A 27,908-nucleotide genomic window follows, 5' to 3' on the forward strand; every position below is an offset into this window, starting at 1 on the left:
CCAATCTCTTCTGTGAAAATATGTATATTAAATACATAAATACGTTAAAATGGAAATATGTATATTAGTAATATACAACACCATTAGGTTTCATCACATCTAAATCACTATGAATGACAGAGAACACCGTTATCTGTTTACCAGAAAAATAAATGTAAGATTATAAAATGAATCTCAATTTCAGAGATTACAATGTAAAAAAAAAGTATGCAAGGAAGAATTAGTGAAATACAGTATTTCATTCCTACTGCTTTTTAATTTATGTCCTATATATGTACACACACACACACATTTCTCCTAACAAAATGAATGCTCTTTGAAGGCAGCACATTATAAAAAGCAGATAGGTATTCAATAAATATCCATTGAAAAACTTTTATTATAAGAAACATTCTTACATTAAGCAATACCAGAAGGCAACTGATCTCATACCGTGCCTAAGTATTAACAAATGAATATTAAAGTCATCTTATCCATTCATGTGGAATAAAGCACTGAGCAACAGCAAAATGACTTCCTTATTAATAAATTGCTCTCAGGAATGTTGCTCAAGACAACTGCTGCTTACAAAGCCATCAAAGTTAAAAGGAAGGCTAGCTGAAGCCAAGAGGTGGCAGTAAAGTATGACGGCAAAAAACTGAGACAAAAGGAAGCGAACACACTCTAGCAAAAGAACATACAATCTGGAGTTATTTGACATAAAAGAAAAGTCAAATTAATTTTCCAAAGGTTCTTAGAGACATTGGTGTGGTACTGCACTACTACCTGAATCATAATGAAAGATATGGTTACTAAAGGCATACCTAACAGTTAGTATTAGGAGGGTTCACGTTTATAAAGCTTATATAAAAATGTGTGTGTACATGGGGAAAATTATTTAGAAAATATATCTAGAATACTTTGTTTTCCAATAATGTCCAACAAAGAAGCATGGTTATACTATAATTTTAGAAAAGACTGGAAGCACTACTTCTTACTGTAATTGAAATCCCAAGGCCTTCATGATCTTCCTTAAGGAGGAGCACTTTTCTAATTGGACCAACACCTTGGCTTTTCTTTAAAGAGTCTTGATCCTTTTTGCAGTGAGAAAAAAAAAAATTATTACTTAAATACAATAAATGGAATAAACCAGTCCTATAAAACTTGCTTACAGATATTTTTATTAATCTCATCAAATAGATACATAGTATAGGTAGTTAGTAGATAAAAATGGAAAAGTAAAGTTACCCGTCAATGTAGTGAAATGTGATTTTCTCACCCTTTTGTCAAGTTCTTTCATATTGATAACATCTTTTTTTAAACTACAGGACTTTACAAAAGACATTATTGCCAAAAATTAATTGATGAACAAATATTTTCAACAAAAATGGGTAACTTTATTTTCACTAGAAAATATCTTAAAGATGTACATTTTCACAAATTTATAGAATTGAAAAACAAAATAGGCAACTGGATTATTGATTCATTTTTCATGCCTTTGGGCTCTGGAGTCTACCACTTAAATAAAGGACCTTACTCCATTAATAATTCTTTCTCTGGTATCTTTACTCATTTCCTCTCTTAGCTTCTTCCCTATTCAACTTATAAAGTCTAAGCCTCTTCCAGCTTTAAGATACTGAAAGTGTATAAATATAAAACAAAATTAAATAATGACCTACTATCTTCTTTAGTTACTATCCTACTCTACTTTCCTTAAGCTTCACACACAACTAATCCTCACCATTTAACTAGATTTCTTCCTTTCCAAATACTCCAATAACATTAACTATCCTAATAACTATAATTAGGGTTTTACCCCTACATAATCCACTGAAACTATATTCTCTACAGTCACTGGTAATTACTAAGACTAACTCTCATGAACAGTCACTACTTTACACTACTGTCCTACTGGCTTATACTTGATTGTATGTATAGGTTCTATCTCAGGCTCCTTTCTTTCCTCCTATTACTTCATAAGCTTTCTTACCATCCATGTCTCCTATTTTCTATTTAACTGAGGTAACACAGGCTGTGTTTTAGGAGTACAGAATCCTCCAGGTGCTGATGCTATACCACATACTCAACCATACTACCCATAGAGTGCTCCACTCGCCATAGTTCAATGTGCTTCTTCCCTACTTCTTTCTCACCCCACAACTGTGGTAGTCTCAGTTTTGTCATGTATGATCTTCTTTACATTGAGCTATGTTCCATCTACCCCAGTTTTTTGTGGGTTTTTATAACTGATGTTGAATCTTCCTTGGCACCTACTGATGTGATCATACAATTTTTATTTTATTTTATTTATGTGGTGAATTGTGTTGATTTTTAGCTGTAAAGCGTTTTTGTGCATGTGGAGTAAATCCCACTCTATCATTATGTATAATCTTTTTAACGCACTGTTGGATTTGGTATGTTAAGATTTTGTTGAAGATTTTTGCATCTATATTCATTAGAGAAACCGGTTTGTAGTTTTCTTTTTCTGTGTTGTCTTTGTCTGGTTTTGATATTCCAGTAATACTAGCCTCTTAAAAAGTCTTTCTCAACTTTTTGGATGTTTCAGAAGGACAGATATTAGCTCATCTTTGAAGATTTGGTATAACTTACGAAACTGAACCTGAACTTGTGTTTTTTGGGAAACATGATTACTGTTTCAATTTCCTTGCTAATAATTAATTGGTCTGTTCAGGTTTTCTGTTTATTCCCTATTCAGTCTTAGGAGGTTCTATATTTCTAATTTTTCCATCTCAGGTTATTCAACTTACTAGTATACAAATATTTATAGTAGTCTCTTAGGATACTCTGAATTTCTGAGATGTGCTGCAATATCTCTGGCTTCATTTCTGACCCTATTTAGTTGAGCTTTAACCTTTATTTTCTTTTTGACTCGCTAGAGGTTTGTCTATTTTGTTGATTTTTTTCCCCAAAGAACCAGCTTTTGGTGTCAATAATCTTTTGGATTATCTTTTTATTTCATTTATTTCTGCTCTAAGTTTTTATCATGTCCTTCCTTTTACTGGCTTTGATTTTATTTATTCTACTCTTTCTAATTCCTTGGGTAAGAGATAAGGCTAATAATTCAAGCTTTTTCTTGCTTTCTTGATGTGGGCCTGTATTGCTATACATTTTCCTCTTTGTGCTTCTTCTGCTATGTCTCATAAGCACTGAAAGGTTGTGTCTTCATTATCATTTGTTTCTAGGTATTTTTATACTTCCTCTTTGATTTCTTCCTTAACCCAAGAGTCACTCAGTAGTTTGCTGTTCAGTCTCCATATATTACAAGCTTTCTTGCTATCTTTTAGTGGTGGATTTCAAGTTTGATACCAGCTATATATCCTTTTTATGCTCTATATATTGTCCTGGGTGAATGTTTCAACTGTAACAGATTGATGATTTCCCTAATATTTCTTCAACTGAAACTACTTTCCTGTATTCCAGACTCATATATCCAGCTGGATATATTCTGACTGTCCCACTCATACCACAAACACTACAGTCTAAAACTGATCTTAGCATGTTTCTCCTAAAACCAACATTTTCCTCTATTTGTTTGTTCAGATGATATCATAATCTTCTCACTTTTCAAATCCAATACCTAGACTTTTTTTTCCTCATTTACCTACTCAAATAAAAGTTTGCTTCTAATGCTCTCAAGCATGCCCTTCCTCTCAAATGTACTTCTGCTATCATAACATTCTTCTTGGATTCCGAGAGTATCTTTCTAATGTAACTCCTTGAATCCAACAAGGCCTTCCTTCTTCCCAGACATACTCTTCACTATTCCAAAGTAACTGTCAAAAAATGTTAAATCTTATTAAGGCCATTATTTTATTTAAAAAATCCATAGCTATCAGGTTAAAAGTTCAAACTACTTTATTTAGCATAAAGTAACTTGTCATCTGGTCACTACCTAGTTGTTCCTGGGAAACACGAATCACCAGAGAAAATAACAGGGTACATGTTTATAACAATCCCTATTTCTCTCCATACATACAGATTCTTCTTAAATAATCTTTGCAGAGGCAACAAATTTACTATTTAAGGTCTTTCTTTCTATAGTTTTAGGAAATATGAGCTACTGGGTAAGAGTCTGACATGCTTTATTGTATTAACATTTGTATCACCAGGTGGCTGTTGTGATGAAATTTAACAAAGATTTGTCCAAATAGAAAGAAATGTCCCTATACAATGGTAGTTTAAAAAGAAGACAACTGGACACAGAACTCAGATTTCATCTTAATTCAAGACCAAAAAGGTATAAATATTATTTCAGAAACTACATTTAAATTTAGTTCAATTCCTTAAAGAAGTACCCAGAAATATTAGCCAAATTACCAATATGACCAACTCACACTCCCTGTTAAACTTAAAAAATATTAAACCTACCTAATCGTGATGCAGAAAATCAAAAAATATGGCCCAATATAATATAAATGTACATTTGCTAACAACACTTCACGGTGTTCAGCGATAATCACTTTCAGGGCAAGTCAGTCTGCTAAAAGCTACAGGTTGTCGAAACTTTAAATAAGTACCTGTTTTAAATAAGTTAGATCCCATTTCACTAAATAAATAAAGGCTTTGCAAACAATTAAAATGAAGAAAATAAAATGATCTTCTGGTTACAGAAATAAGAAATAGACTAAGTAAGGTACAGCCGCAAACATACGTGGCCTGGTGGCGCCTGCATTGGTCGTTTCAGGTCATTGCGTCCCCTGCAGGCTCTGATAACAGTTTTGTGACGATGCAAATGTATTTCAGCTTCCAGCTGATTCCACAGTTTATCATGAGCAGGTCCCTTCATATCACGTCCTAGTAACTGTATTTGCTGGACTCTTAATATTGGGGACAGGATTAATTTAGTTACTTTTTCAGTATGTATCATATCGACAAAATTCAGAAAAATACTAAAAATAAAATACGACATGCATCTGTTAATAATAAAACTAACAATCAGAGACCTCCTGTTTTAGATTTATAGATATAAAATTCCTGAAAAGGACAGGCATTTTCATGGGAAAATTAGTTTATAAAAATGTATGAACAAGAATTTCTTTAGTCATATATTTAAGTCATATATATCTAAAAACAATTCAGGACACCGATTTCAACTAACATGTGCCTCATGCCTTGCTGCAATCAGGACAGGTTATGAAACTCAAATACTGAATGCCCATCTTCAGATGAGGCTAATTGTACAAAGACATTTCTTCTAATGAGAATTTCTTTTTACAAAATGGTTATTCTGCTTGTGGTAAAAGTTGACAGAAAGGGTGCACCTTAATATAAAATTTTACAGGTTTCACATCAAGTTCCTAATGAGACATTAAAAATAATGAACAGAAAATTATTTCACATTAATTAATCACTGAGGTTTGTAATTCAATGCAAAAGAATCAAGACAAGCAGTACTCTGTATTTTTATGATAAGATCACTGTCATTCCAACATGTTTCTAAACAGAAGGAGCTGAGTTTCAGTGATCACAGGAAAAATTCTTTATGGAAGCCATGGATATTTGTGAAAATCATATATCCACACATATGTGTTATGGTGTCAAGGCAGAAAAAGGCTAAAACGTTCAGTTTTAAAGTTGTTAGCATTTCACACAGTGTGTGGGTGTGTGTAAAACAGAATAGTTACTTAGTATGACTAAACAAATCTGTAATGTATAATGCTGTAAATACTAAGTTAACAACAGCATGCTATACCCAAGTATAACACTGCTTAGGGTAAAGGCTGTTTTACCCCCACAATAGATAAGCATCAGCTTCATAAAATATCCAATTTGTCACCAAAGATTACAGGGTGCTTTTTCTTTTAAAACATACCTTCTAAAAAAAAAAAAACAAACCATACCTTCCTGCTAGTTCCTTATCCAAGTACTTGGCAGCCAGTCTTGCCCCATAAACTTCAGCCTGGAGAACAGCTATGTGTCTACGAAGGGCTTCATTCTCTTTTCTCAATAACTTCACTTCAGCTTCAAGTTGAGCTTCTTTCATTTTTTCTTTTTTATTTGCTTCAAGCTCTCTCTCCTATTGCAATTTTTAAAATACATAATGTAATGAAAATACTTGTAAGATTCTTTAGCAATATACTATGTTCCTTAAAATAGACAAAAGCAGTCTATGATACTAACAATGAAAGCAGATGATAAATGTTATCACTTCCTGTCTATAAAATGAAGATAAAGATTTGGATTCAGTTCTGCTTAACTGCTAAGAGAAGACACTAGAACAATTCTAGATAATTACGTGCTTTGTTAGGACCTTGCTACTTTTAAAAAAAAGTAGTGTCTTTCAGCTCATGTTATCACATACTAATAGAAATAGTCTCAACTGTCATTGATTATTCCTTTCTAAAAATAATCCAATAAACTGCACAAAATAAAATAATCACTCTAGTGATCGTGGCCAAACATTTCATTAACATTAAAACAACAATTCTATAAAGCAAGTCAAAATCATTCAGTTATATACAAATTATATCTTACATATAATGTACTGGTTATAAGAAATTTATAATGCTTAAATTAGAACTAATATTCTAATGTTTAAAAAATATTTGACATCATGAAAAATGTTGGTAACAACAGCATTAAACCACTTATGCATTAAATATTTTCTATAAGCATAAGCATTTCTTAAAAGTAGATGATCACTGGCCCTCCCTGGTGGCGCAGCGGGTTAAAGCACAGCACTAAGAAGCTTAAGCCACTTCATGAGTTCGATCCCCGCCTGCCCCGGAGGTGACCACATGGCTGGCAGACCTCTCCTGACCCGCCCGCTGCTCCCCTGAGCGGTGTACTTCGTCGATCTGCCTGTTCTGCTCCCCTCTCCTTCTCTGGTGAATCCTCTCACCCTCCGTATCTCTGGCCTGTACCCTAGTTCTATATGAATAAATAAATAAATCTTTAAAAAAAAAAAAGTAGATGATCACTGAATTTTTAGATCTAGCTTGTCTATTTGTCCGTACATTACAGTGAATAAAGATGTTTCCTCAAGAATATACTGGCTTCACTTGCTTACTATGAGGTAGCTTGGACATCCACTTTCATCTCTCATATAGGGTTACCAGACTATGCTCATCTATGAGTCACATATGCAAATTTGTGCTGTTAATAGGTGTTAGCCAGAGAATATAACATCAAGATCAATTTTTTAGCATAAGTTCACATGTGTGAAGTAATGTTCTATTTACTTGAAAAGTATAAATTACAATACATCTGTTCCTCTAGAAGCAAGGTTACATGCAATGCCTTCAAGATCCAAGCACAGAACAGATTGGTGAGTATAAGACAAAGTGAAATAGAAAACAGAAAGCATAAAGTCCTGCTAAAGGCATTCTCTCTTTCTTCTCACTTTCTTCCACTCCCTCTCCCCCCTTAAACACACACACACACACACACACACGCTGTTTTGCTAAACAACATTCTGAGAGCTAAATATGGCCTCTGATGGTGTTATTTTTGGATCTGGAAAATTATATATACTTGCATTTATCCTAAGTAGAACTGTTTTTCCTAACACATTGATTTATAAAACTTATAAATTCTGTGAGTTATATTTGTTGACAACATGTGTAAGACACTATTTCTTAAACAACCATATTCCCTTTACAAGACTTAAGATCTACCATAGCACCAGGAAAAGTTGTTTTTCTTGAGAAAGGTGGTAAATGACATTGTTTCTATTGCATGGGTACTATTTATTATAATTATTTCCTTTTTTATTGTTAATGTTAAGATACTAAGAAACAAACAAATTTCTAGTGATTTATGGTATATGTTTGCTCTGGTCTATAATTATGTTCTATACTTCTTTGGCAACAGGACATCAACACATGATATATTTAAACATCGTGATAATACACATTCAGTACATGGCAGTGAGTACCACAATCTCAAAAACAAAAAATAATACATAAATCAAAATGAACAACTATACCAAATGTTGCCCATATTTATCACTTCCTTGAATAAAAACATTTGTTACATATGTCATAAAAAGAAGAAAGATTAGCTAGCAGGCATTTTTATAGTTTTTAGACATTGTTTTTAAAGAATATAAAAAGAAATAATAACCCAGAATCCTCCTTTTATAACACCTTTGGAATCATTAAAATTTCAGAACCTATGTCCTAAATAAAAAGGCTGGTATTAATTCCAAAAGAAACCAGTGTGGATAACATAAAAAGTTTTTTTATGACATTCATTGAAGTTGATGCTGTTTATTTCAGAGAAGAGTTCCTAAAAGAATAAGAATTCTTTATAAGCTAAATAAACTTTATGTTGAAGATTATCTACTACAATTAATTTAATGAGCAATTCGTACAATATTTGTGAAATCTGAAAAAAATGTACTATGCCATCACTTTAATTGTTTAAACCCTTAATACATCTGGCAAACTCTCAGGCATGAAATTCAAAGATGCAAGCAAGAACAGGGCTAAACAAAGCAAAATTAATCACTTTAAAAGAAAGTTTTCTTTTACTTCTTTTAGTTAATTATTTTTTTATTGCGTAACAACTAAGATGTTCATTTGGTACTTGGATATTTAAATAGTATATATTTTTTCAAAAAGTGAAACCATGTGACAAACTGCAACCTTATTATACTGAGGTAGTAGAGAAAATATTAAAAATTTACATAGTACTGTTATTTTCTAAAATTATGTTCTGGTAAAGGATTTCAAATTTCAGTAGTTTTAAAGGCCATACAATTATTCTCAAAATTGTTGAAAAGTTATACAGCACTGGATGAATAAGAAACCAACATGCATATTCTTTCTCTAAGAAACAGAAAAATAGAAAAAAATTAGGCTGTTTAATATTTTTTCAGAACAGTCAAGTGGAAAAACCAATTGCCCTTTTGAAGTAGTGGTCTGAGGAAGTTAAAACAGTGAGAAGTTGTCCAAAACTGATGGGAATTGCAAATAATGGCTATAAATCACCAACCAAAGGAAAATCTTTAACATAGTTATATCAAAAAATAAAAGGGCAATGGGCCACCCACTGAGCTTTACAGTTGTTGACATATTAAAAAACTTCCCTAATTATCACTTTCAAACACAAAGTGGCAACATGTGAAATGCAAATAAAACAAGAACACTTGTGCATAACACAGTAAATCAAAACAGAAACAGTACACTTACCAGTTCTTCCACAGAGGGGACAGACTTAAGGTATAAGAACAAAGTTTTATAATTAGAAAAAATCAAAGACAAATTTATCTAGTGATATAATCATTATAAGGAGAATTCCTGTATGTTTAATACCATTTGGATAAAGTTCACTAAAGTATACTTGAAAATCTGTAAGAAATATAACTGCAGAGTACTAGATCAAACACTAGTTTAATGTCTTTCTATTTTATTACCCTGTTTGAAATACAATTGTTAAAATTTCTGGTAAATTCTTTTCTAGTGAAAACTACCATGTATCTCAATGCTAATAACAAACACTAATGCAGCAGTTATGAAACTGATTCATTTTGTTAAACAGAATAATACTAAGGAGATACGTTGACTTTTAGACTTGAGGGGAATGTAAATATTCATTTCATTAAATTTTAACATACCGGTATTAGAAACAAATTAACCAATCAAATGGAATTAACTAAAAATACATAAAACTTTAAAATGTCATTACTGTCATCATCAATACCACGTCATCTCTAGTCTCCCTCACTGCATCTGTTGTATTTATTGTGGTGCTCCCTGTAGTTAACAAAGGGCCTGACTATATAGTACATGAGGTCGTATTGAAATAAAATTTGATTTTTTTTCTATGTAAACAACATATATTGGTTAAGGGGAAATAACTATGGAAAACTTATAATGAATATTACATAAGCATTACAATATGTTCAGCACTGAAAAAATGCTAGGCAGAGCAAAAATGTGGCACTGGTTTGCCCCAACTGTATTTTCCCCCTTTTTTTTTATTAACAAAACCCCAATTTTAGGACATGTTGGCTGCACAACTAATGAAGACTGATGGACATTAGGGCTGCAAGAGAGATCTCTAAATTCACCAGCAAAAGTTGGAGGATTTCAATCAAAGTTCTTTAAAGTAGGTTAATGCATCTGGGAAACAAATGTTTACCCTTTCTCCTCGTGCCTCCCTTCTTCAGCCTGGAACACAGACATGAAGAAATGGGAGGAAAATAACCATGAGCACAGCAGAACCTTGTTATCTGTGGCATAGCTGTATCACATCCAGATTGTCTGTTGTCTGGAGGTGAGAGAATAGTTTATACTAGCCAACAATAACTCCAGTGATACTGGGAATCTGTGTTATATGCAGCTGAACAAATTCCAATGATTCAATACACCAAAAGGTCGTTTATTATGTTCTAATCCTAACTCTCTCTTAAATATAGTTATACAGATATTTTTGCATAGGAAAACTTCCTGAGTATCACCTGATGATTAATCTTTTCACCTATCACCTCTTGTTAATGAGATCATAGATGATCATGAGGATCATCTTTACATTTCCTGTGTTTTTTAAATTTCCCACAATGTATAATTACCTTTTAATATTAAAAGGCTTCATTACAAATTGTCCCAAATAAATGTTTGTATATATTACTCTCCAAACTACTTACCAGTTTTGCCTTAATAGTACCAGAGTCAACACTCTGGCCAGTTTTCGCATGAAGCTGAAGCTGAATAGAATGTAACTGCAAAAGCTGATCGTGTACTTCTTTCTCCAGCACAACTTTCTCTGCTTGGGTCTCTGTCAGTTCAGATTTCAGATCCACCAACTGTGCCTTATAAAGCAACAATAATAAAAATCATTAAGTATGCTTAATATTCTTTAATCATTATTTATCATTCAAGAAAGACTAGACTATCTTTAAAAAGAATAAAAACTGGAAGAGCATTACCTGACTGAGATAGAGAACATCCATCTAAGCTGACAAAATCAGTTATAAGTATAAAATATCTGAACAGCAAGAAAAGTCTACTATAAATATTTAACTTCCAATAACACAGAATGAATGCTACTCCCATGCTTTAAGAAACCCTTCTTCACTGCCTTATTTTTAAAATAAATGTTTATGAAAACACACAGGTAGGGGATTGCTCACCAAACTGTAAAAAATTATGTTATAGTGATTTACTGACATTAATAGTATAAGATAGCCAATATGCAGTGCTCTGTCTTCATCTTGGAGAATACTAAACTAAATCAAATCAGTGTAACCACTCTCTAATAAAGTTATTTTAGGGGCTAACACATGTGCTACTGAGCCTTCAGTGGGCCTAAAGATCAGAGTTAACTGTAGAGTACAGTTAATTGTTACACCATAGAATTCATCAACACCGTTTATTCATTCAATTTCCTTCTCAGTTTTCAGAACAGACATAATTTTGCAGTTGTGCACAGGCTGTGTCACCCACGTGTGTGGTGTTACCAATTAACAGGAAAATTTAAGACCAGGTCTTGGCTTGCTCTTCAATGTAATTTTACTAAGCACTAAGGAGCCCAGAACTATGGCAGCATAGTAGAAGTGTGGCAAATACTTTGAAAGTATATTTTGAGAAACTTTCATATCAGCCAAGATGATGAATACGCATGCTAACCAACTCTACGCATGCTAACCAACTAAATAAAAATGTGGCAAATTAAAGATCTATTTATCATTGGTCCAGACTCAAGGAGCTCAGAGGTCAGAGTACAGAAATGTGTCTCTGGATTCCAACATCATCATCAATTAGTACCTAGTACATAAAAGATGCTCAGTAATTTTCCTTAAGTTGAAATAAATTTTAATAATAACTGTGATTCCAGATATATCACTGTCTTGAAATTTTCTCACTTATGAAACAAGGGTAATTTTCTATGGTTTTGACTATTTTCTGTAGACTATTCATCTTATATATAAAGCAGTCATTATTCACTAGTCTTATATTTCTCAGAAAAGTCTCATAACAATATTTCTTGATTTCTGGCATTTTCTCATTACTTATTGGTAGACTTATACCTGCAGTCAGTTTGGCTGAATATAAAATTGGTGGAATCTATTTTCATTCCTTGAGTATTTTATATATGTTGCTCCATTGCTTCCTGGTACAAAAAATACTGACTGCTTTTGAGATGTCCAGTCTCAACATTTCTTCTCTTATAAATGACTTGGTCTTTATTTTTAAATCCCAGAATTTCACTAAAATCTACTGGGTGTTAATCTAGGTCCATGTAAACTCTTCAACATGCAGATTCCATCTTGTTTTATTTCAGAAAATTTTGTTGTTAAAAAATTTTATGAGTGAATTAATTAGTAATTTTTTTTCATTAAGGCAAAATTCCCATAATAGGAGGTAATGAAAATAATTTGGAACTAGATGCAGGTGGTGGTATGTGAATTTTGAAGGTTGTAAATGACACTGAATGATTAATTAACATTAATCATTTTAAAGTGAATTTCTCAGTGGCATTCATAATATTCAAAATCATCACCTGCAGCTAGCTCCAAAATACTTTCATTACCTCAAAGGAAAGCCTCTTACCTATGAAAGTAGTCACAACCTATTCTCCCTGTGCCTAGCTTCTGGGAACCACCAATCTGTATGTCTCTATGGACTAACCGATTCTACATATTCATATAAATGGAAGCATAAAACCTGTGCCCTTATTTGTCTGGCTTTTTTCATTTAGCATAGTATTTTCAAAATTCATCCATGTTATAGCAATACCTACATTTTATCCCTTTGTATGGCTGAACAACAGTATATCATGTATACAATGCCACTTGTGAGTATATGCCACAACGTGTTTATCATTCACTGGTGGAGATTTTGGCTGTTTCGCCTTTTGGTGATAATACACAGTGGGGCTATGAACATGTGTGTATGATTTTTGGGTGTGTTTTCAATTCTTCTGGGGATATAGCTAAGAGTAGAATTCCTGGGCCACATGATAATTCTGTTTAACTTTATAAGGAACTGTAAACCTTCCATAGTCACTGAACCATTTATAACAAATAAGGATTTATTGATATTAATATTAATTATACTTCTTACTTCCATATTTGTAATTTTTTCCCAAATCTTTTTCTTGTAAGTTCTTTTCCTCGCTATACTTACTTTTCTGTTTGTTTCTTCTGATTAAGTTTTCATTCGGAAGTGATTTTTTCCCCTAAATTCTTCCAGTGCTCTACAAGTATTAGTTTTTAAATTATTACACTTCTGAGCTTTCCCATATCAGAATTATACTGCTGTATTAATAGCTGACTATTAATTTCCTTTATTTTATAACAGCTTTCAGTTTTATCTGTTTTGTGGTCATATATTTCTGATACCACTTGATTGTACAGTGTTTTATTATTCTATTAGTTTTCATTACTTTTGACTATAGCCCATCTTATTGGGACTCACCATTCTCTACTAATCCATGTTTAAATAAGGCTTCCACAACAGGAAGTTGAGCAAAGTGCTTCTAGCATCACAGCTGGCAGACACCTTCCTCTTGCCTTAAAATGAGCTACTTAAAACCACCATTCCTTAAAACCACTGTTTGAAGTGTCCTTCCCTACCCTGATTAGAGGTTTCTCTTCCCTTCAAACCTCACATTTCTGCTCTGCTCAACTTGGATTCTACTTTTGCCAGCATTTCTGTACATTTTCATTCTTAATTTTACTCCAAAGCAGTTTTTGTTAGAAATTTCTGAAATTCAGAAAGTGCTTTTCTAATCTTCCTGAAGCATCAACATGAGGCAAGTTTGCCAATTTTATCGTTTGCTTGTTTAGGTTTCCCACCCAAATGTCCTCATCTTTTGGTGATTTCAGTGTTTCTGGTTTCCCTGCCATCTCCTCCACATGGGATCTGTGTGGATTCTGCTATTCCAATCTACCCATATTCTGGGGTTTGTAAGGAACCCTTATCTAGTTTTGCTAAGGAGGCTATCATTTGTTTTCTTTTGTGATTCCTGTTTGTGTGTAACAGTTTTTAAACATCTATTTAAAATACCCTTAACTGAAAAAAACATAAATGTATGACAAATGCTTCGTAAACTTTTGCCCATTTAACAAGTTGCCCACCATAAGTAAGCATTTAAAATGTCATTATTACTAGACAATAATCAGAGTACTTTGAAAACTGTATTGTTAAATTACAACTAACTCTGGTCTAGAAAGTCTGTAAGTGTTTGGTTTTCTTGGTCTTTGAAACAAAAATAATCACAAAAGAAAACTATTTGAACAGAATGCACACTTATTGAGTAATATGTAGCTTATGCTAAAGTCAACATACTCAGAAAGTTTATAATAAGCAATTAAATTTATAATAATCCCTAATTCTTTTTTTCCTTTACATTGACTTTCATTCTGTATTTTTATCACTGTTTTGTGGTATTGTCTAAGATATTCCTCTATTCCTAATATTTCTTATAAAGTGAAGTTAGAACTGAAGCTTTAATTAAATTCACTTAAACCTTTTTGGTCAAACAGTTTGGTACTATGTTTTATCAACACACATATATCACCTGGCTGTCCTCCCGTATGATTTGTCCTCCAAATTAAAAATCACATGATCTGTTAATAACTTAGTAAAACTTCTTAAGGTAAAGAAGTATAAGTGATATTCCTTAAATTAATGTGGCAGACCAATATTCACATCAGAATTAATGTAATCTAAAAGGACAAGGGAAAACAGGAAAGTTCATAAACACGGACTCTTCATTAAGTGAAATAAGTGCTCAAATATTATTCAACTTTTAAGATAATAATTTTTTAAAAGAGAACATCAAAATTATTGAAGAACAGACATCAAAATTCAAAGTCTGATTTCATTTTTTCTTAGAACAAGTATTTAAAATTTACTCCAAATTTATCAATAGTTAAATCTTTTCTTCTCTGTGATATAAGCATGTTAGCTTTTAGGAAAAAAGTTAATCATTGGTAAACTATGTCAAGATTAGAAACTTCTATATTTTATTTAATGGTAACCTTCATAATACCACAGAATTTTCAACTCCAAAGGGGCTTAAAGAACCTAAAGATTATGATATAGTATTAGTATATCAATATGAAACCAAGATCCATCAAGGCTGCTTTTATTTTGAGGACTACATAACTGGCTAATGTCAAAGTAGTACTTTGAACCCAATTCTAACTGCTAGGGTAATGTAGTGGAAGTGTTATTATGCAAGTAGCTATAAAGAAAATAAGTTCCTATAGCAACATGCATTTAACTTAAAAACAACATTTACTGCTACCACAAAACCAGCATCTACCTACCATATGCCAGGTGTACACATTCCACATGTTATCTCTAATTCCTCTTTATTTTTTTAATGCATCCAAGAACTGAGGTACAGGCCAGAAGTCCAGGGCGATGAGAGGATTCACCAGAGACAGAGTGGGGAGCAGAACAAGCAAATCTACTGAAATACACTGCTGAGGGGAACAGCGGGAGAGACAGAAGAGGTCTGTTGTCCCGTATGTGAGCCACCTCCCTGGCTGGTATGGAACTCTTGCCTCAGTGGCTAGTGATAGCTTGACAGCACTGGGGCTAACAGGGAGCGCCCCCTTACCCGCCCCCTTATCTCTAATTCTTCTCATATTTCCAACTTTTTTTTTAATAGTTAAGCAATTTACTCATGATCACACATTTAGTAAATATTAGACCCAAAACCAATATGACCATAAAAAAAGCCTGAGCTTCTATACCATGGTCGCAACATATCAAGTAAATCATAAAAGTTAGGGGAAAAAAGAGCTGATTTCAATCTTATAAAAGTGTTTTTAAGGTTTTAAAAAAACAGACGATGGGCCCTCCCTGGTGGAGCAATGGGTTAAGACGCAGCACTGCAAGCTAGCACAGCCGCTTCAGTGCAAGTTTGATCCCCAGCCCGGAGGTGACATACATGGTGCAGCAGACCTGTCCTGACCCACCTGCTGCTCCCCTCAGCAGTGTACTTTGTCTATCTCCTGTTCTGCCCCCTGCTCTGTCTGAATCCTCTCACCTCCCCTGCACCTCTGGCTTGTAACCCAGTTCTGTAAGCATAAATAAATAAATAAACCTTAAAAATAAGACTATATTACACATATAAGAGATATAAGCTTCATTTTCCTATATTTGATCTTGAAGATTTATTTACAGAAAAATACAAAACTATCAAGACATTCTTTCTCTAGAACTCATGAAGAATTTTTTTTAAGAAAGTATTTCATTCTAGGAGGGGGGGGGTCTCTGTGACATTTAAGTCAACTACTGGTGAGATTTTCTAAAGCAGTGATTCTCAAAGTATGGTCCCTGGATCACCACCATCAAATGGACTGGAATTAGGAGATAAAAGACAGTATAGGGCATACTGTGCAAAGTAGGAATGAAGTATTCTCAGGAATAAAAAAGACAGAAAAAACACAATAAGGTTATCATCACGATTTATATTAAATGTAGTCATTACTATCCTATTTCTTATCTCATACTCTTAAAATATCCAAACTTTTCCATTAAGATAATACCTTTTTAATAAAAGTCCTAATACTCAAAGCACATACATATGCAACAGAATTCATATTCATGCACATACACGAACATACACAGACACATGCAGGCACAAACATGCATGCACACAAAAGCCTACATTCCCTACATTTTTTATGAATTGCAAAAATACTTGCAAATAGCAGGCTAACTCCAAATAGCAGGCTAACTAATGAATCAAAGCACGTATGTGTAGTTAAGATATAAATACTCACATCTACCACATAAATGTTCCCATACTTTGTTTTTAAAGTTTGTGTACAAAAAAAGGTAATCATTTCAATAAAAATAATTATATTTTGAAATGTGTATAATTTGTTTGAAATATGATCAAGAAATACAGGTTGGAATTTGTTTTATTTTTTTAAATTTATTACTCATGCAAGTATTGGGTTACAGGCTAGAGGGCAGGGAATGAGAGGATTCACGAGAGACAGGATGGGAAACAGAACAGGCTGACTGACTGAAATACACTGCTGAGGGGAGCAGCAGGGGAGACTGGAGAGGTCTGCTGTGCCATGTGGTTCAGCTCCCTGGCCAAATCTGTAGTGGCTGGGGATAGCTTCATAGTGCTGTGCTTTAACCCTTGTGCCACCAGGAAGGGCCCCTATGCTATTTGATCTAGTGAGAATATCCTTTTTCCTGGAACTAAACTGTGAAGGAATGCATTATTCTTATACAAAGTAACTGGGGCACAAGTTAAAGGAATAATATACCTAATGAAAATTGTTTGATCCGTTCTTTCTTCTACCCCTTCAAAATAGCTGAACAAAGTTTTAGAGATCACTTAATACAGCCACTGCTTCTATAAGGAATCTTGCTCGATTTTTTTTCTTTTCTCCCTGTACCTGAGGTAGTTAGCATTACTCCCACTATCTAAGGTTACAGAAAGTTAATGAGTTCTTTTCCTAACAAACACTGTGACCACACAGAAAATTATCCCATTGGTCAAATATGAAAACCGCTACTCTCCCTTAAGTTAGCAAATACTCCTCTCGACTACAATCCAGCTCCTAAAATTGCACTGCACTGATTTATTATGGTTCTATGAGAAAGCTCCCATCTTCTCACTCCAATTTCCTCTGTCAAGCTTAACAACCAAACTTCATCTGCCATTATTTCTCCCCAAATTGTTCTGCAGTTTAAGACCCCCAAACATTTTTATTTCTAGTCCTCCATATCATTATTACTTATTAAGTATTTATTAAACACAACTATATGGCAAGCGCTGGGCTGCGTGCTGGTAGATAAAACAAATGTGGATCCTGCTCTGCAAAACTGAAGTGTCCTGGTGCCAGAGGCAGTTTACAAAAACAGACATATAGAATAGCAGCATCACTCCGTGCCAGTCACTGTTTTTAACATACTCACATTTTAATTCTTATCCCTTACAATAATACTCTGAAGACATACATTTTGTAGAAAAAAGGAAAATGAATTGCAGAAAGGTTACTGTACCAACCAGTAAACTACTCTATGAGAGACACTGGAAGAAGAGAACTAGTGTGATGGAAGTGTATGGCTAGCCTTTCGGGAAGTGTTTCAGTTTCATCAGAGCAGCAGTTCTAAAATTGCAGTGGGGCCTTTTAGGAGATCCATAGGTCAAAACTATCTTTATAGTAATTAAACATTATTCACCTTTTTCACAATGTTCAAATTTGTAGTGAAGGTGTGAAAGTAATGATGAGCAAACAGCTACAAGTGAATGCAGTGACACCAACTTCTTCACGACCTGCACTTGCAGTGTAAAAAAAGTTCATTTCAGAATGTCCTGATGAAGCAAATAAAACTCGCTTGAGTTTTAAAATCTCAACCCTCAAGTACATGTGTTTTTGGGTTTTTTTTTAAGATTTATTTATTTATTCATACAGAACTGGGGTACAGGCCAGAGATGCGGAGGGTGAGAGGATTCACCAGAGACAGAGTGGGGAGCAGAACAGGCAGATCAACGAAGTACACTGCTGAGGGGAGCAGCGGGCAGGTCAGGAGAGGTCTGCCGCGCCATGTGGTCAACTCCGGGGCAGGCAGGGATCGAACTCAAGCGGAAGTGGCTTAAGCTTCTCAGTTCTGCGCTTTAACCCGCTGCGCCACCAGGGAGGGCCCCAAGTACATATGTTTTTAATGTGTGTGATGAAAAAGAAAGTATGTGCAAAATATTTCTGCTGTAAATTGAACTATGCTATCTCATGGAAAAGCACTTATACAATTGCTTGAGTTGGGTAAGTCACAATGCTGAAATTGTATAGAACATTATTATCTGAAAGAAGAACAAACTGTGGCTATTTGGATTAATATATTTGGCAGACATGTTTCTCAGAATAAACAGCTTGTTATTTAAAGGGAATAAAACTGGACAGCTTTTGTTACCAATGGTAAAATCTGTACTTCTAACCTGCTGTGCCACCAGAGAGGGCCTCTACATTTTAGTTTTTTTAAGGTAAATACAGGTCATGTTCCATAATAGATATACCAGTTTACATTTGTACCAGCAGTATAATTGGGTACCTTTTTTCACATATCCTCTCTAGCATTTGTTGGGGGTCTCATACTTGTACCATTCTCACAGGTATGAGATGATGTCTCATTGTGGTTTTAAGTTGCATCTCTTTTACTGGCAGTAATGGTGAATGCTTTCCCATTTATCTGTTGGCTTTCTGGATGTCTGAGTTGTCTGTTCAGATCTACTGCCCACTGGTAGCTGGGTTATTTTTCTGTTGTTGAATTCTGTACTTTTTTTTTTTTTAAAGATTTATTTATTTATTCATACAGAACTGGGGTACAGGCCAGAGATGCGGAGGGTGAGAGGATTCACCAGAGACAGAGTGGGGAGCAGAACAGGCAGATCAACGAAGTACACTGCCGAGGGGAGCAGAGGGCGGGTCAGGAGAGGTCTGCCACGCCATGTGGTCACCTCCGGGGCAGGCGGAAATCGAACTCATGTGGAAGCGGCTTAAGCTTCTCAGTTCGCGCTTTAACCTGCTGCGCCACCAGGGAGGGCCCGAATTCTGTACTTTTTACATGTAATCTGGAACCAATCTCTTGTCAATTATGTAATACATAAATATTTTCTCCCATTGTTCAGGATGTCTTTCTAATCTTCTTATTTTCTTTAACTGTATAAAAATGTTTTGATGTAATCCCAATTGTTTATTTTTTTAATTTTTAAAAAAGATTTATTTATTCCCACTTGTTTATTTTTGCTTTTATTCTCCTTGCTATAGATTTTGATTGTCTAAAGAGGTGCTTATCATTAATGCCATGAACTATATTAAAACACAGCACTAAGAAACTAAAGCCACTTCAGCATGAGTTCGATTCCCAACCACACCAGAGGTGCTCTCACATGGAGCCGCAGACCTCTCCTGACCCACCTATTGCTTCCTTCAGCAGTGTACTTCGTCAGTCGGCCTGTTCTGCTCTCCACTCTGTCTCTGGCATATCTTCTCACCACCCCTGCACCTCTAGCCTATACCCCAGTTCTGTATGCATAAATAAATAAATCTTAAAAAAAAAAAAAACTAAACTAAAATGTAAGTATCTCATGACCCAGCAATACCCCTCTTGGGCATTTATCCAAAGAACATAGCCATCAATACAAAACACTAGATGCTCTACAATATTTATAACAGCACTAGTTATAACAGGACAGAGAAACAACTTAGTATCCACTGAAAGAGGACTAGACCATGAAAGTGTGGTATATCCACAATATGGAAAATAATTCAGCCATAAGGAAAGACAAAATAGTGCCATTTTCAGCAAAATGGAAGGAGTTCAAGGGACTTATATGCAGCAAATCAAGTCAGTATGACAAATATTGGACATTTACATAGTTTTAAGATTTGACAAAGCAAAATACTTATAAAAACTAACAGACATTACAGTTTTGAAGTTAAAAGGGACAGAGGAGGGAAAAGAGGTCAAGGAGCTATAAAGAATGACAGTGAGGAAGAAAAACAAAGATAATCCTTAAAAAGCATAAATTAAAAATACTATAACAGGAAAAACAAAATACTAAACTTCCTGGAAAACAAAATGGATTCACAAAGATATAACAATGTTATTATTCCCTAAAATCCACAAAGTATTTCACCTAATATATAGGCCTGGCCCTCAAAGAGCTTACCTTCTAGAAGTACTGAAATATGTATTATGACAGCCTCAGTGTATACACAGCACACAGGGAAGGGAGGGACACCTTCACACAAAAACAGTGATGTAAGTGTTATGCTGAAAGACAAGTAGGTGTGTTTGATAATATAGATAGGGAGACATTATACACAAAAGCCTATGTCACGGTAGAGACACTTTGAAAGGGCAAGGCATTATGCCAACAGGCCAGTGTGACTGAGATGAAAGCAGCTAGGAAGCAGTGAACAAGATAAGGACAGACAAACTGGGCACTAATCACTATAATACAGTTTGATTTTAGCTAAGAATAAAAAGAGTGAAAGAATCAAAGTTACCTTTTTAGATATAAACCAAAAGAATGAATCATTCAGTATTGTTTTGGGAAAAAAGGATGGCTTGAAGTGGGTAAGAAGCAACTGGAAAGTTATGTTAGGAATATGCCAGAAAGGACGTGGACATGAGTGCTGCACAATCCTGAGCCCAGCTCACCTTGCCTACCAAACCTGCTTCATGTGGTTTACTTCAGTAAATAGTTTAAGTCTCCGAGAGCTGTCACATATTTTCTCAAACTTGGTGACTTAAAAGAACAGAAACATATTCTCTCTCACACATGGTTCAGGATTCCAGGACTTTCAAATCAGGAGTTGGCAGAATTGATTCCTTCTGATGACCCAGAAGAAGAATCTGGTTTTTGGTGGTTGCATTTCTTGCTCATCACCATATTGGTCCAATCTCTGCTTCATCTTCATGTAGCCTTCTCTGTGTCTCTGAGGGTCTCTTATCAGGATACCTCTCTTATCAGGGTACCTGACTATTCCACTCACTGGACTAGAGTGGATTCTGGTCCACTATGATCTTATCTCCACTTTACATTAATTAGGGTACTTCCAAATAAAGTCACACTATGAGGTTGTGAGTGAGTAGACAAGAATTTTGAAGGTCACTATTTTACCCACTACAGGTATCAACCAATACATTTCCCAAACAGAAACCTGATGTCACCCATAACCCTTCCTTTCCTTCATCTTCTTCATCTATATAATTACCAAATTCTGTTTCTCTCTCATTAATATCCTATTTATCTCCTTTTCTTTACCTCATTATCAATTTCATTTCAATATCACTTGCTTATGTAGCAAACTCCTTATTACAGCACTGGCTGAACTCTCATTACCATGTCTATTACTAAACAAGTAAGCACTGCTGGGGAAAGTCACACAGCTGGGCTGACTAGTTGTGCCATGAATTTATAATAAGTAGTTCCAAGTAAGTGTTCAACATTACTTGGCAGTCCTACTTCTCAGGCCAAGTGGCTCTCCCATTCTCCCATAATTATTTCATATCTTTTTCACTCACATCAAGTTCTTACTCTCTTCTACTTTCAGTGGTTGTCTGAGTTCCTCCTTTACAGAGAAGCCACCACACAAAAATGCCCTCAACCCCTCAAATTCTGCTCTCATCTCTCCTTCCCTATAATTATAAAAGCTGTCTTTTTCAATGTCATTCTTTCTACATCTACTTTGGATTTCATCTTCATTTAGAATCCTTATCCCTCTCTTTCTCTAGACTATTCAGCTTTCCCATCAACTGGATGCTTTTCATTGGCTTATAAACATGTTCAAGTTTATTTTTTTTAATTTGAAAAAAGAAAAAAGAATCCCTTAAACCTAACACTCCCCCTTTCAGCTACCACCCAGTCACACTAATTTTTTATGTTTCTTTCTACCTTTTCTTTCCCCCAACAAACCTAAATGTAGAGAAAGATAATGGAGATGGAAGAAAATTGTTTAGAACAAGAGAAACCTGAAACAAAAATCAACAACACCTAGCCGTGGACTGCAATGGAGGGACGAGGGAATTCAGAGGGACTGATTGCTCTAGTTCTGCAGTCTCGGGCCACTCACTCATCTCATCCCTGTAAAAGAGCAGTAACACCACCAAACCTGCCTCTCAGAACTGTGTGTAAATCAGAAAAATCCTCCTCAACTTAAAATGGGTTACATTCCAAGAAATATCATTTAGTTTGAAAATATTAGTAAGTAAAAAATGTATTTAATAATGCATTCAAAAGACACTGGCAACACAGGCCACCATGTCTACTTTTGTTTGCTTGATCTAGCGGCTGACCAGGAGCTGCAGCTTGCTGCCACTGCCCAGCATCGTACCTCACACTGCTAGAACCCAGTGCCTACTGGCTGTACACTGTTTTCTCACCATCATAAATTTGAACCATCTGCATATGAAAAAGATTTAGCACAGAGCCTGTCCCAGAGTAATAAATGAACAAGCAATATAGTTATTGCTAATAATATCTTACATCCATCAATCTACCCAGTCAGCTGCACAAGAGTGCCATCTTGGAACAGCCTGAATTTCCTTATCCCTCTATTACAACCCACCACTAGATTTTGTTGATTTTTGTTTCAGGTTTCTCTTGCTCTAACCAACATCTTCCATTTCCACTGTCCTAGTCTACATTCTCATCATTTCACATGGATCACGGTAAGTATCCCCTAAATGACTTATTGCATTCCTGTTATTCTCCCAAATCCTCTACCTATACACACACACATACATACACACATACAAACGGTCTAGTCAGAATGAACTATCTGAGGTTACTATCAAGTTTAAAATACTTGCCATTATTATGATAATGTCCCCCACATCTATTTATTTTGTAGGTAAAATCATGTAGATATGGTCCCTACCTATCTATTACCTACATACTCAAACTTACAACTCATTTATTTTGTCCTCTGCTCTCATAATTCCAACTTCCTCTCACATGAATTACGCACTTGCTCATTACAGGTGCTTTCCACTTCCTGTTCTCCACTAGTATGCTGAATGATATGCCTATTTCTTTTAGCCTAATTAATTCCTTCCCATCTTCATATCTCAATCTTATATCTAAACTCTACGGTCACTTCCTTAAGGAAGCCTTACCTTGATGCCCTCAAAGAGGCCTTCAAAACTCTATCTGCTTTTCATAACACTCATCAAAGTTGTAATTTTACATTATTGTGATTATTCCCCTAAGAAATTACCCAAATAAAATCCACACTCAGTAAAAGCTATAATTATGTGTTTCCTTACTACCATATCCCAAGAGCATGTAATTTGTGCTCAATAAATATACACTGGATCAATATTAAACTTCCAGTTCAATGATGCAAAATAGACTCACTGCTGATTTAAGAACAGAATGGTTTTATAGCAATACAAGGAGAGTAAATTATCATTTCATTATGAACATGGCTCTAGATCAAAGTTAAAGTTTCTCTACTGACAGCTGCAAGTAAATCTCTTTATAAAAAGAGATACTGATTCAGGGATTATGCTGAGTGATAGGCTGAGGGAAAGGAGGATATAAAAGGTATAATGTTCTACTGTTCGTTTTAAAAAGGGGTGAACTGGCAGATAATTGTGATAAGAGGTGAGTTTCTTTTAGATAGTCTTAATTTTTGTTTTACTCCAACACACCTCACCTCTGCCTCCTCCTCCTCCTATTACTACAACTACTTTATCCGAAGTAGTACTTATAAATCCAGCATAGCAGTCACCAAGGGGCTCACCATAGCAGGAATTCTCAAGCAAGTGGAAAACATAGGAGAGGTATGAGTAAGATGAAACAGCACTACCTCCACATATTCTTATATTCTCTGCCTTCCATTTCCCCTTCTAGAAATCCTTCTTTCTAAATATAACATATATAGACACAATTGCAAGGATTTCATTTGAATTTAATTTTATGATGTAATCTATGATTTTTCTTTGTAGTAAAACTGTCTTCCTAACTACTACATTTATATTAAACATGGTGTTATCTGAAAGCACAATGACTAGGTAGGTAGAAGGGGCAATCTAGATTACCCATAACGGAAGTATCTATATCTTGTTAATAAAAAATATTTTTATGATAATATGGTTTAGAATATTGATCTCTGTCTAAAACCACTGAATTTCATACACCTTTGTGACATCAGACCATAAACGACCTCAACTACCATATTCTTGAAACAAGAATTTATTCAATCTACTTAGTAAAATCTAAATCTAAAACAGGGTAACAAAGAATGAAACTGTTTCCTAAGATTTCAAAATCTCAGAAGAAAGGCAACTGCATATGGAACAGCTTTTTAAAACCTACAGATGATACAACAGTAGATTGTATTTTGCAAGACACTGACAATGAACCTCTCTCCTCAGCAATATATAACTGATTCCATGAAAACTGTAGAAACTGCCAAACATGGAAGGATTAACCCCACAGATAAGTCAACTGTAACTAAAAAAACACAAACAAAAAAACTAAAGCAGTCTCTTCCCTCCCCATTTTCTATCTTTAAATCAAGGACTTGAAGCATGTTTGTGACGGACTATGCTAACAATTCTTATTCTGAAATATAACACATAAGTCAGTACAAGGATTCAGAGTAAGTATAATTTCTGGAGAAAAAAAAAGGACATGTATAATTTATTATAGCTCCTAATACTCATCTAAAATATTTAAAGATGGAAAAATACTGAGTACCTCCTACTTACTGAATGATCCTCTCTCCAAAATTCGAATTTCTGACATCAAAATTACCATTTAACGTGTAAGTCACTTAACAAAATGAATTAGAGGGCCCTCCCTGGTGGTGCAACAGGTAAGGACACAGCACCACAAGCTAGCCAAGCCACTTCAGTGTGAGTTTGATACCGCCCAGGAGGTGACCCACATGGTGCAGCAGACCTCTCCTGTCATGCCCACTGCTCCCCTCAGCAGTGTACTTTGTAAATCTGCCTGTCCTGCTCCCCACTCTGCTCTGGTGAATCCTCTCATCGCTCCTGCAACTCTGGCCTGTACCCCAGTTCTGTATGCATAAATAAAAAATTCTTTAAAAAAAAATGAATTAGATATTACCTTACTTTTTACAAAGCTGTTTATCCTCAGTAGATACTTCCAGTTGTGATATGAAATGTCATTTGACAAAAGCTACCAAAAGAACCTTACTCAGTTCTTTAAAACTAGAGTACTTTATCTAAAAAAATATCAAATGCAATATCACTACCTGAAAAAAAAAACTATTCCAGAAATAACCATTAATTTAAAAAATCTAGAGCTGTTTTCATACACCTAGAATAATACATAATTACCTTCATATCAGCATTCCATTCCAACCTTTTTGAAAAGGAGAAAAAAATAAACAATTCTTTCTGTGAAGGCGCAGCTAGGTATGCAAATTTATGCTAATCATGAGGCTAGCCCCTTTTCCAAGGCTGACAGGAAACAGATAGTAATCACTAAGCAAGTAAAAGATAAATATTTGACATTCACTCTGATATGGATTCTTTCAATCATTATACCTGATGAGCAATGATGATTTCTTAGGAAAACTAACATTTAAAAAGCTTTGCATATCACTATTATTTTTATCTACTTTTGAAACTTCATTTTGTTATTTATCTAGTTAGAAAATGCTCTTTGTGTAATAAAGTTAATCTGTCTTTTCTAAATGCTATAATATTGCAATAATTTATTTCTGCACAATGTAGACTTGTTTTTTGAAGAAGCACTACTGTTCCATTCACACTTGCTCCCAAGATTAGACTTAAGGCAAATAACATTCTTGGCACAATTCTCAAAAATAAACCCTGTCTTGGGGAAATACAGGAAAGTACAAGAAGTTATTTGAATAATTGTTGGGAGCCTTGGAAGTAATATAAAGACCAACTGTAAACAGAGAAAGACAATGATATTATGTGTTTATCCCACTAAATTCTCTTATGATCGCTGATCAAATTCTTCTAAATAGTTCATGCATGCAGGGAATAGTATGCGTGCAACAGTAGACACCGATGTTTAATTATTAAAAATACTGATTGTATCTGTCTGGCATATACGAACCTAGTTCATGGAGTTAACCACAACATGTTAATAGGTGGATTAAATTTATTCGTATGACAATTTTTGCGCTAAGTCTTGGATTCGTTATTGTGATATGTACATGTAGGCTGTTGTAACTAATTTTTGTATGACAGAACCCTGGAGACTAACTTGTCAATTTACTCTCGTTTTCTACTCCAACCTCACCTCACTCCTTTCCTCCACACACATGCATGTCTTCCCCAGTCACATCTGAAGCCCAAGCGCCCAAAGAGCAGTTTTCAAGGATCGTTTCACTGATGTGTTAAAAGGGTCTTGTGACATAGGAGCTGCCTGGGATTGAAAACCACCCCCTTCAACATCCACAGCTCACCTCTAGCTTGTGGTTGATTTGGGACACAGTCTGAGCTTTGTGGCAAAGCTGTGCAAAGCAGGAGCTCAAGCTGGTCATTTTTTGTCGCCCCTCATAAGTGATGTCCGCCTGATCCGGATCGATCTCGCCCAGGAGCAGATCCACATCTACGAAGGCCTTGTCGAACTCCTTCTCCAGCACCTCCAGCCACCGGAACATGGATACTCCGCCAGGGGAGACCCCCACCGCGCAGGAGGCACCTCCTGGGCCCCCTCCGGCTCCTGCCGGGCACTGACCGCCCGCCGACATGGCGCCGTCTAGGGCCTCTCCCGACTGCTGCTGAACCCTGCCGCCCACCCGGCGCGAGAGGAACTGCTGGGACTGCGGGGATCCCCCGCGCGCGCACGCTCCGTCAGTCCTCTCCCTACAGCTCGCGCGGATAACGCCGGCAATGCAGACACCGAGTGGCAGGAGCAGCGAGGCTAAGGCGACAGCGGTGGCACACGGAAGGCTAGGGCCGCCCCATCTCCCGGCCCGCCCCCGCTGCGCCTGCGTACGGAAGACCTGGAGGGGCACAGCCGAAAGGGACAAAGTGGGCGGGGCTAGAATGAGCGCCCGACCTATGAAAGGCCTGTGCTGGGGCTGTCCTGTCAGCGGCCATATTGACAACTGGCAAACTCCAACTTGAATCTCTGAGAGACAGGGCGCAAGGTGTCGGCTTCCTAGTTGGGAAAGGACGAAACAGAAAGCGGTGTCCACGTTGCAGAGAGAACGGCTCCCGCGCGTTAGACTTTATAGGGGGCGGGAACCATGATAAAGTCCTTCGGAAAAGTTGCTGCTGTCACATCAAGGGACGGAGAAGGGAAGAAAGGCGGTTTGGGCATGCGCAATAGCCACGTTTTGCCCCTTCCATTCTAGTTCCTGTTGAGGGTGAGGTGGGTGGGGTGAATGGCCACGCTGGCTTTTCTTAGTCAACCAGGCCCTAAATTCCGGGTGGAAACTGGCTTGAGCTGTATGTGAAGAACAGCAACTGACTAGGTTTTGTTGTGTTGACACGAGATCTTTTGTCTTGAGA

At 35.7% G+C, this 27,908-nt stretch overlaps 1 protein-coding gene across 2 annotated transcripts in view; it reads right to left on the reverse strand.

The window, feature by feature from the left end:
* GOPC (golgi-associated PDZ and coiled-coil motif containing) overlaps positions 1–27,483 on the reverse strand; it is a 37,567-nt gene extending 10,084 nt beyond the window's left edge. The window contains exons 1-6 of one of the 2 annotated variants that reach the window (XM_004673806.2): positions 26,855–27,483; positions 10,592–10,756; positions 9,135–9,158; positions 5,841–6,016; positions 4,652–4,817; positions 978–1,073 (exon numbers count right to left, since the gene is read on the reverse strand). In XM_004673806.2, coding sequence (XP_004673863.1) covers positions 978–1,073; positions 4,652–4,817; positions 5,841–6,016; positions 9,135–9,158; positions 10,592–10,756; positions 26,855–27,142 — 915 coding nt within the window. In that variant the 5' untranslated portion in view covers positions 27,143–27,483. The remainder of the gene's footprint in view (positions 1–977; positions 1,074–4,651; positions 4,818–5,840; positions 6,017–9,134; positions 9,159–10,591; positions 10,757–26,854) is intronic. The other variant, XM_004673807.2, reaches the window with a different exon arrangement.
* Positions 27,484–27,908: the final 425 nt, after the last annotated feature.

Source organism: Condylura cristata, unplaced genomic scaffold, assembly GCF_000260355.1.
Source record: "Condylura cristata isolate star-nosed mole 26May11 unplaced genomic scaffold, ConCri1.0 scaffold00001, whole genome shotgun sequence".
Taxonomy (NCBI): Eukaryota; Metazoa; Chordata; class Mammalia; order Eulipotyphla; family Talpidae; genus Condylura; species Condylura cristata.